General features: G+C 44.1%; 1 protein-coding gene across 1 annotated transcript; it reads right to left on the reverse strand.

The window, feature by feature from the left end:
• Positions 1–8,628: 8,628 nt before the first annotated feature.
• Positions 8,629–9,639, reverse strand: LOC129679167 (olfactory receptor 2T27-like). The gene has a single exon (XM_055610092.1). The coding sequence runs from the start codon at positions 9,637–9,639 to the stop codon at positions 8,629–8,631; it is 1,011 nt and encodes a 336-aa protein (XP_055466067.1).
• Positions 9,640–11,178: the final 1,539 nt, after the last annotated feature.

Below are 11,178 nucleotides of genomic sequence, written 5' to 3' on the forward strand. Positions count from 1 at the left end.
CCCTCACACCTCAGCCTTCCACCTCAGCCCTCACACCTCAGCTTTCCCACCTCAGCCCTCACACAGCCCCTGCTTTATCTTTGGAAAGTTTTATTTCTGGTCATCTGCTCCTCTGTGGAGTGTGCTGCCTCACAGCTGCCTTGTGACACGCATACCTCTTTTCTTTCTATTGGTACTCCTGAACAACTTAAAAGAAAACTTTGTAATATATATATATATATATATATATATATATATATATATATATAATCTTTTATTTAAAATTTTTAATTTCAAATTGATCAATTACAGTCTCTATGCTTATGTGGTACATTTTTTGCCAAGGTTTTAGAATGTAACAATGTCAAATGATTTAATCAAGATAATTATCATATCTATCAACCCAAATACTACATTCAATTATGAGAATATTTAAAATTTACTCTTAATAAATTTGAAATCTTCGATAATAATTTACTGTATTCACCAGATTGTGTTATAATACATCCCAAGTGGAAAACCAACCCTTCATTTCTCGTAACCAAGGTGTTTTGCTCATTAATGAATCTTTTAAAAAAAGTGTCAGGAGACACTTTGTGGGAGTCAGTTCTCACCTTCTTACCATGTGGGTTCCAGGGACTGAACTCAGAGGCCAAGTTTCACAGCCAGATCCTTCACCCACCGTCCTTTTCAAACATGACACTTATGATGGCTAATCTTCATTGCCAACTTGAGTGGGTTAAGAAGTCTAATGGGTGTTATTGAGGCCACCTTTGTGTGCTTCTCTGGACATCTTCAGAGAGGACTAGAAGGGGACCTGCCCACCCTGGATGTCATTCCAGGGATGAGATGAGGTCCTGGACTGAACAAAAAGGAAGAGAGAAAGCTGGGTAAGCAGTAAGTTGCCCTTTCTCTCCTACACAACACGCCTAGGTGTTAGCAAGCAGCTCTATCTTCTCCCACAGGCACTATGCGTTCCCTACCACGATGGACTGTGCCCTCAGACTGAGCTAAAGCAAACCTTTCCTTTTAAAAATTTTTTTTTTTTTTTACTATGTGTACAGTATTCTGCCTGCATGTGTACTTGCACACCAGTAGAGGGCACCAGATCCCATTATAGATGGTTATGAGCCACCATGTGGTTCCTGGGAATTGAAGTCAGGACCTTTGGAAGAACAGCCAGTGTTCTTAACCTCTGAACCATCTCTCCAGCCCCCAAATCTTTCCTTTTTTAAGTAGCATCTTGCCAGATACTTGGTCACAGCAACAAACAAACAAACAAACAAACAAACAAACAAACAATGAAAACCCCCCAAACCTCACTAACACAGCATCTAATGCTCGGGACACCTTAGATCCTGGTGCTTGAACAGCAGGCCCTGCGGATCCCCCACAGCACGTGACCTTTGGGTTCAGCTGCGCAGCCCTAGACTTTGTGTGGTCCTCTTCAAGATGTTGGCCTCCTGCACATGCCAAGGTACACTGTGGATCAGTCCATTAGGGAAGTCTGGCTCCTCTTGTCTGGGTTCTCTTCCTCCTGTTTGGGAAACCTTGTTCAGGGTATCAGCAGGTGCCATTTCAGCCCTGGGAGGGCAGCAAATGGTCCCTTTACGCTGGTTCTCCTGCTGAGGTGAATGATGTGTGATCCCGGCAGGTCAGTGGCTTTGGGCTTATGCACCTCCATCACGAAGCCCTGAAATATTGACGGGAAGAGCGTGTCTCCCCTTCATTAGATTAACGTTCTACACTTAGAAGTGAGGCTAGCCCAGGGCCATGCTCCCCCCTGAGCTTACTTTGAGAAATGAGACATTGATCTCTTTATGTGTTAGGTCAGTAATACTTGTTAACCATTCCTCTGTGGAGAATGCTGGTGGGAGAGAGACAAAAATAAGGAGGAAGAACTTGAGAAATTTCCATTTTGGGGACCCTACAGTAGTAGATCAGAGTAGCTTCCATTAAACATGTTGTAATATGTAGGTCACTATATGAAAACAAAGCTGGTCCATGGAATGCTTTTTTGTTTGGGGCTACATGCTATAATATAGACCTAGGAGCTCAACACCTTTTCACACTTATTTTATTTAGATGAGCGAGCCTGCCCAGCCGCGGTCACAGTTTCTCTGAATCACCATCCCCTATGTAACCATTTCTTGAAGATCCAGTCTCCTTGCAAGACAACATAGTATTATACCCAGACTCAGTCGGCTTCCAGCTTCTATCTGCATCACTGATTTCCCATAATGCACCACTCTTCATACCTAGAGGCATCCTCTCATTACTTTTCTATCACAGAAAAATAAGAGGTTGCTCCTACATTCTCCCTGAGACTATGAGAACATCAGTTACAGAACACATTCTCATTAGACATTTATTAAGGACTTGACCATACACGGTGTTGTAGGGTATATGAATGGGTGGGATTCCTATTTTCATGTCCTCTTGCTTACTTATAGTCTATAACATTTAATTGCCTACATGAGCATGATCCTGTGTTATTTACTTGAGCAACTTAGTAGTGGCTTCACCACTGAGGAGTATGACTCCCTCCTTCCCCCAGCAACCACTGTCTGCCTATAATATTATCTACTCCTCTTCTATACACTGAGAGCTGAGTTTTGCGCAGGGTGAGAGTTAGGAATCTAGTTTCATTCGTCTGGGTCTGAATATCTAGTTTTCCCAAGAGCTTTTGTTGAGGGTTATCTTTGCTCCAGTGTGTGCTTTTGGCACCTTTGTGGAGAACCAGATGGCGGCAGTTGAGTGAGTTTCTTTTATTTAATTGGTTTAAGTGCCAGCATTTGTGCTACTGTCATGCTGTTTTTATTACCATGGCTCTGTGATGATATAACCTTAAATAGAATATTGTAATACTTTTAGCATTGCTCTTTCTGTTCAGGACTTCTTTGGCTATTTAGGACCTTTTGTGTTTCCATATTACTTTTAGGATCTTTTTCTGTGAATAATGTCTTTGTATTTTGGTGGGGATTGCCTTGAACCCCTGGGATGCTTTTTAAAATGTGACCATCTTCACAATGTTAACCTACCAAATCCATCAGTATAGGTGGTCTTTCTATCTTTTAACATTCTCTACCATTTCTTTCTTCAGTGTCGTTTAGCTTCCTGTATGGAGGCCCTCGGCTTCGCTGGTTGAGCGTGTGCCTCAGTGATGCTTTTGAGAACAGAGTTGTTTTCCTGATCTCTTTCTTAAAGAGCCCATGTTGCTTTTATATTCTGCTTCTTTGGGTTTGCTTATTTATCTATCTATCTATCTATCTATCTATCTATCTATCTATCTATCTATCTATTATTTATAAGTGTCTTTTGGTGATGTGTTTAGTGTCTGTCTTCTAGGTCTACGCTCTTTGCATTCCTTTGAAGTTTTTTTTTGTTTGTTTGTTTTCTATTTCACCTACTTAAGAAATGCTGGAATCAGTTACTGTACAGTTAACTTCTGGAGGAAACATAGTTTTTCCTTGATTCAGTGTTGAGATTTGTGCCAGTGTTGGGAGAACAACTCTTATACTTTCATGTAAGGAATTTTTAAGTGAACAGTCTTCCCTTAAAAATGTGTCCTGGTGTGTCACCTGTGGGGCAGAGTTTAGCCCCAGATTCATTTTACTGTGCATCTCTGGGTGTTAGTAGTGAGGCTTGGGACAGCACTCACTGGTTCAAGGTCTGAGTGGTCCCCATTCTCAGTTGATCTTAGATACAGTTGAGCTTAGATACAGAAACAAGACAAAGACACCAGGGCTTTCGCTGCATGTCTTCTTTGCTGATGGAGTTCAAAGACTTGCAGTTTCTCACAGTATTTTTGCAGAACGTCAGATGTAAAGAGGGGATTGAGCTAAATAGATTATAGAGTTAAGCTAATGCATTTAGCAATCTAAGACTTGTAGATAACTGACAAACGTTTAAAGAAATCGTTATGGGGAAAGCATGCCCGGCTTGTATCACATTAACAAGGCAGTACTGAATGAAGTGAGGCCTTTGCAGAACAGCACATGTGGGCAAGGGTCACATGTGGGCAAGGAGGAGGTCACTTATATGTAAATCAAGTGTTTGGGGAAGGGAGGAAGAGCTAGAATGTATGACCCCAGATTTTAGCCCAGAGACATAGAGGATTATTTCTGGAGTGGCCCACACTTACTGGGGGAAATATGCCCCCTTAGATTGCAGGATTTTAGTACTTTTAACTCATGACTCTCTTGTCCATATTGCTATATATTGGTGTCTTGCTGTGAAGAGACACCATGGCCAAGGTAACTCTTATAAAGGCAAACATTTAATGGGGGCTGGCTTATAGTTTCAGAGGTTTAGTCCATTATCATCCTGGTGGAAAGCATGGCAGTGTGCAGGCAGATTCATTGCTGAAGAAGCGATAGTTCTACATCTTGATCTATAGATGCAGAATGGTGCTATCCCCCACAGGCAGACAAGAAGAGACTGTGTTTCACACTGGGTGGAGCCTGAGCATAGGAGACATCAAAGCCCACCTACACACTGATTCACTTCCTCTAACAAGGCCACACCTCCTCCAATAAAGCCACACCTTCTAATAGTGCCATTCCCTATGGCCAAGCATTCCAACACATGAATCTCTGTTTGAACCACCACAGTTGGCATCTGGGCTCTGGTGATGCCCAGGGTGAGGTAACAGGCTAAGGTTGGTAAACAGCTTCTCCTGTAAACTCACTTATCATTTGCAACCTACCTGTCCAGAAATCATCCTCCCACTCACCATCTTTACAGGACAATGTCATGCAAGCGACTATCTGGATGCCTTGCTCCCTCTACGTTTAGTCCAGCTGCCCTGCACATCTTAGGTTCACACAGTGAAAATGAAAGGCAGCCACCATGGCCTCAAAGCTGCCGGGATTTTCCAGTCTTAAATCCACCTCATCCTGCGGAAATCACATATATTTGCTGCTTGCAATCTCTGCTCATGGCTTCTGCCTCTTGACTACCTCAGTTCTTCCTCAGATGGGTCCCCATGCTCTGACATGGCCCTTTCTCTTGCAATACTTGAATAGAATGAAGTATTCTTCCAATGACAGTCATCTAAGTAAAACACATATTTTGGGTGGGTTGGTGCCCCCTCCTTCCACTGGAAATCCTGCCTGGTTAGGAGGTGGCCAGTTCAGACTCCATGTCCCCCCTGCTGCTAGGAGTCTCAGCTAGAGTCACCCCCATATCCTCCCAGGAGCCTACCCTGTTGCAGGTCTCCAGCTTGTCCCAGAGCTGCCCCCCCCAGTTTCCCTTCTCTCTCTCAGCCTTCTCTCCTCCTACCCCTGCTCTCAACATATGATCCCCACCCTCATTCCTCTCCCCACACCCTCTCCTATCCAGTTCCATCCCTTCATCCACTTCCCATGTCTGTTCTATGTCCCTTTCTGAGTGGGATTCAAACATCCACCTTTGGTCCCTCCTCGTTACTTAGCTTCTTGGGGTCTGCGGGTTATAATATGGTTATCCTGTACTATAGGTCTAATATCCACTTATAAATGAGTACATGCCATGCGTGTCTTTCTGGGTCCAGGTTACCTTACTTAGGATGGTCTTTTCCAGTTCTACCCATTCACCTAAAAATTTCATGATTTCCTTGTCTTTGAAAGCTGACTAGTGTTCCACTGTACAAATGCACCACATTTTCTGTATCCATTCCTTGGGTGAGGGACATCTGGATTGTTTCCGGTTTCAGGCTATTACAATTAAACTGTTATGAACATAGTTGAGCAAGTGTCATTGCAGTATGGTGGAGCATCTTTTGGGTACAGATCCAGGAGTTGTCTAGCTGGGTCTTGAGGTAGAACTATTCCAAATTTTCTGAGAAAGAACCAGATTGATTTCCATGGTGGTTGCACAAGTTTTTTACTCCCAACAGCAATGAAAGAGTGTTTTCCTTGCTCCACATCCTCGACAACATGTACTGTCACTTGAGTTTTTGTTCTTAGCTATTCTAGCTGGTGTAAGATGGTATCTAGTCATTTTGATTTGCATTTCCCTTATGACTAATGATATTGAACATTTTTTTTGGTTTCTTTTTTTTCTTTATTAATTACACTTTATTCACTTTGTATCCCCCCTGTAGTTCTCTCCCTCCTCCTGTCCCAATCCCTCCCTTCTTCTACCCTCTGCATGCATGCCCCTCCCCAAGTCCACTGATAGGGGAGAACTTCTTTTCCTTCCTTCTGATCCTAGTCAATTAGGTCTCATCAGGAGTGGCTGCATTGTCTTCTTCTGTGGCCTGGTAATGCTGCTTCCCCCTCAGGGGGAGGTAATTAAAGAGCAGGCCAATCAGTTAATGTCAGAGACAGTCCCTGTTCCTATTACAATGGAACCCACTTGGATACTGAACTGCCATGGGCTACATCTGTGCAGGGGTCTTAGGTTATCTCCATGCATAGTCCTTGGTTGGAATATCAGTCTCAGGAAAGACCCCTGTGCTCAGATTTTTTGGTTCTGTTTCTCTCCTTCTGGAGTTCCTGTCCTCCCCAGATCTTACTGTTTCCCACTTCTTTCCTAAGATTTCCCACTCTGCCCAAAGGTTGCCCATAAGTCTCAGGATCTACATTGATAGTCTGCAGGGCAGAGCCTTTCAGAGGTCCTCTGTGTCAGGCTCCTGACTTGTTCCCTCTTTTCTCCTTCTTCTGATATCCAGCCTCTTTGCCTTTCAGGATAGGGATTGAGCATTTTAGCAAGAGTTCTCCCTTTTGTTTAGTTTCCTTAGGAGTACAGATTTTAGTAGGTTTATCCTATATTATATGTCTATATGAATGAGTATATACCGTGTGTGTCTTTCTGCTTCTGGGATAGCTCACTCAGGATGATCTTTTCCAGATCTCACCATTTACCTGCAAATTTCATGATTTCCTTGTTTTTTATTGCTGAGTAATAGTCTATTGTGTAGATATACCACAATTTGTGCATCCATTCCTCCACTGAGGGGCATCTGGGCTGTTTCCAGCTTCTGGCTATTACAAATAAGGCTGCTACAAACATGGTTGAGCATGTGTTGTCTCTTGAATTTTTGATCTTAGCCATTCTGATGGGTGTAAGGTGAAATCTTAGGGTCGTTTTAGTTTGCATTGAAAAAAAGGTTGAATCCTTTTTGAAGGAAAGGAAGCTGTTTGGATTCACTATCGGTTTCTACATGTAATACCCCGCCTCCAGTAACAAACTACTCCACATGGACCTCAGCTATGAGTATGAGGCAAGGAAAAACAGGCTGTGTAAAGCTAGTAAGAGATACTATATCAGGAGGATAATAGCCAGACACAAAACTTTCTGAAAGGACATATCCTTGTCTCAAACCACAAAAGGCTGTGAGGGAGATGATGGCTGTTACATGCTTTGTTGCTGGAATCATCACACAAAGCGCATTTATATCAACACTATGTTTTACATGCTAAGATGACATGCAGTTAGTTCTTCAGGCACACCTTAGCAGAGCTGGGAAAATTACGAGAAGAACCTAAAGATGTCGAAGTTTAATATCTTCAAAGAAATGGAAAATATATAGAAAACAGAATTGCATCAAAGTTAAATGAGGGGAAATCAGAGGTGTGTTTTAACGGAAAGTGATCACATCTGAAACTCAGAGCTGTTTAGTTGCTTTTAAAGGCCCCTGTAGATCCTCACAACCGAGTGTGGAGGTGTGAAGTCATTCTGATGTTTGTTAAGACTGGAATGTAAGGCAGTGTGAGTACTTGTGCTTCTAAGGTGAAAATTCCCTAACTCAGAGTTTTAACTTCATAACTTTAAGGCCCTTTATTTCAAAAACAAAAAACTTAAAATCTCCCCTTGTGATCGTCCTTCAGAAGATGAAGGCTTGTCAACGTACTTTTTGTGATCTAAAGCAACCTCAACCGTGACACATGCCCACGAATGGTCCGAGTGGACAGGAAGAGGGAGAGGGTGCTTAAGGGGAGTCACTGGTCATGTGGAAATTTTGCTATCATTTTGCTAAGTCTGACAGGTTGTTACGGTTTCACAAATCAATTTTCTCCTTAAATTTGCGGTTGCATGCCATCTAAATTTCGTTTTGCCACATTTATTTTTAAATAAGAGGCCGTGACTGTGGGAGATGGGCAACTGAAACTCTCTATTCTGTAATACAGGACTTCATGATTGCTTGTTTCACTGAAAGACAGCACACTGTATGAAAATTTCATTTACTGTAGCTTCAGAAAACATGTTGAGTCTCATCAGTAACTGGAAACAAATTCTCTCGATAGCCAGTAAATATAAACAGGGCTGCACTAGTGACCCACAAGGCTTAAAATGTAGTAAAAACAAAAAGGTGATTCATGTCGATGCCTGATAGATGTAATCAGTAAGAAGAGACTAATTGCATGAATTATTTCAAGGGATTAAGTGAGAAGGAGACACCGACATGATGATATTTAAAGGCCAATCGAAGTGGAAATGCCAGAACAGCAAGTAGGTTCTTGACTTGCGACCCAAAGCGTTAAGAAACCCTTTGTCTTTGCACAGATGCTATTGTCACAATTTACGTAATTTTACAAGCAAGCAACACTTATTAAGGGTTTACTGACGCCACCACTATGGAAAAAAGAACAACATTCTAGCAAATTCCAGTTTATACAAGGCTTGTGCAGTCCTTCCTCACGGTGCTCTATTTCCAGTTGGGATCTAGGTTGACTTAGGCTCACGTTTAAGATGAAGGACGGGCCGTTTCTGAGAGCAGCACCGGAAGGAGGACCTGGCACTGTCGCGGTTGCAGCATCTGCCCGTGCACTTCTGCAGAGCCCCTATCACCTCTTTGTTTCTCAGGCTGTAGATAAGAGGGTTGAGCATGGGGGTCACTATGGTACCCAGCACAGCTCCTACCTGGTCTTGGTCAGGTGTGTGGGCAGACGTGGGCGTCATGTAGATGAAGATGGCCTGACCAAAGTAGAGACTCACGACAGTCAGGTGGGAGGAGCAGGTGGCCAGGGCTTTGTTCCTCCCCTTGGGAGAGTTCATTCTGAGGATGGTGAGGAATATGAGGGTGTAGGAGGTCAGGATCAGAGTGAACGGGGCCAGGAGAAAGATAATGGTTGACACAAACTTCACCATCTCATAGACTGATGTGTCCACACAAGACATTCTCAGGATGGCGGGCATCTCACAGAAGTAATGGTTGATCTCCCTGGAGCCACAGATGGGAAAATTCATGGGGTAGACGGTGTGAACAAGGGCTGCAGCAGCTGCTCCCATCCAGGTGGAGGCGGCCATCTTCAGACAGACCTTGGGGCTCATGAGAATGGTGTATCTCAGAGGGTTACAGACAGCCACATAGCGGTCATAGGCCATTAGTGTCAGCAAGATGCACTCGGCAAGGCCGAGGGTGAGGAAGGCAAATATCTGCGTGGCACAGGCAAAGAAGGAGATGCTCTGCCTCCCGGTGAAGTAGTTGGTGGCTGCTTTGGGCACTGTGCAGGAGATGTAAGCCAGGTCAATGAGAGACAGCTGACTGAGCAGGAAGTACATGGGGGTGTGGAGACGGGGGTCCAGCCAGATGAGGAATATCAGGAGGGAATTTCCAGCAGAGGCCAGGGTGTAGATGAGGAGGATGAGGAAGATGAGGAGGTTTGGGTACCTGCAGCTGGGAAAGAGCCCCAGCAGGATGAAATCAGCTGTAGTTTTATTCTTTGGGTCCATATTTTTCTTTCAGAATTTCTTACAATTGAAAATCTACAATGGTGAAATGAAAAGTATCACAGAGAAAGCATTCAGCTGAAATGACTTTAGTCTCTAGGTCAGTGCCTCTGCTCTGTGACCCTGGAGCTGAGACTCTGAGCTGCAGGTCTCCACGGGAGAGGTGTTGGGGTAAGACACAGAAATAGGGAACTGGGAGGGAGGTTTGGATCAGGAGCTATAATGGAAAAATCCCAAGTTGCAGGTCACTTAAACAAACCACTAACAGAACAGCCTCTCATTATCTGAACGGTTCAAGAAGTATTAATTGCAGGCAGCTGTTAGCTGACCTAGAGCTAAACGTCAGCCAATAGAAAACATGTTAAATCAGTAATTGTTGATGGAAGGGTTATATACTGACTTTAGCACACTGAAGTATAATTCAGTGTTTAATTATGTAATCAGGTGAGTCATGTACAAAGAGTATATTAACAAAACAATCACACACTTTATTCTATCAGGACCCGAGTTTTAGTCTTCAAGAGGTTGACACTGATGACCTGGGTTCACCTAGAAATGAAGGTGACCACCTTGGACCTTGCTGTGTGAAAGGCCACATCCTTCTGCCAGCCACATTTCTTGTCATCCACACAACACAGCCAGCATTTCGCTGTAGAGTAAATTCTGTCTGAGTGATAAGTAATCAAAGAAATTCTGCGTGGTGCAGATGACAAAAGGCAGATGCTACAGGAAGTGTGTGGACAGACTGCGCCTGGAAAAGCTCTCCATAACCCCACACTACCCATAATCTCTGCTTTTAGAACATCGAAAGAAGCATCCAAGTGCTGTCAGGGACATTAGGGAAGACTGCGAACCCACTTGCATCTTGGGCCCCAATGCTGGACAGGGACTCGAGGACCATAGTCGTGAGGGAGGCATTTAGTTTGTTTACTTTCTTCTAATGGAGGAGGTGAGCCAGAGCTGCGCATAAGGTTGGAAGCACAATGGTCCTGCGCCCTGGGAGGAGGCGGTTGCAGCCTGCCTGCAGACTGCTTTCGCATGCTCACTTGCCCCCCTGTGCACTTCACTCCACACCCCGACCCCCTCCCCAACACAACAAGAGCAATATTCAATGCTTTTCCCAGCCCAAAGTTCAACAGTCCCCAAAGGGGCACCGTTAGAGGGCGATGTGTCGTCCTCCACTGGCAATAATCCCAAGTCAATCTTACAAACGTCAGTGGACACTTACAGGCTGACATGCCATCCCACCAACCTTCTTCCAGGCCTGTGTGAACCTGGAGTCAGGGAAGAGGCAGGGAGGCAGCACTGCCGCCATTAGCTGTTGGCTGATGTGACAGGAGGACCCAGCATCCTCACCATGTCGAGGTGGACGCTGACCTTCACAGTCACTCACTGATCTACCGCATTGGGGCCTTATTTTGGTTTTTCAACTACCTACCTCTTCCTCTTGTTGAGGAAGAGTGCCTTTCACATGGTCCTGACTCCAACATGAAGAGCATTCTGTCTTTTCTCAGATCCAAACTTACCTGCTCTTGCTTTGCA

The sequence above is a fragment of the Psammomys obesus genome, unplaced genomic scaffold, assembly GCF_907164565.1.
Source record: "Psammomys obesus unplaced genomic scaffold, mPsaObe1.curated_primary_1811, whole genome shotgun sequence".
Classification (NCBI taxonomy): Eukaryota; Metazoa; Chordata; class Mammalia; order Rodentia; family Muridae; genus Psammomys; species Psammomys obesus.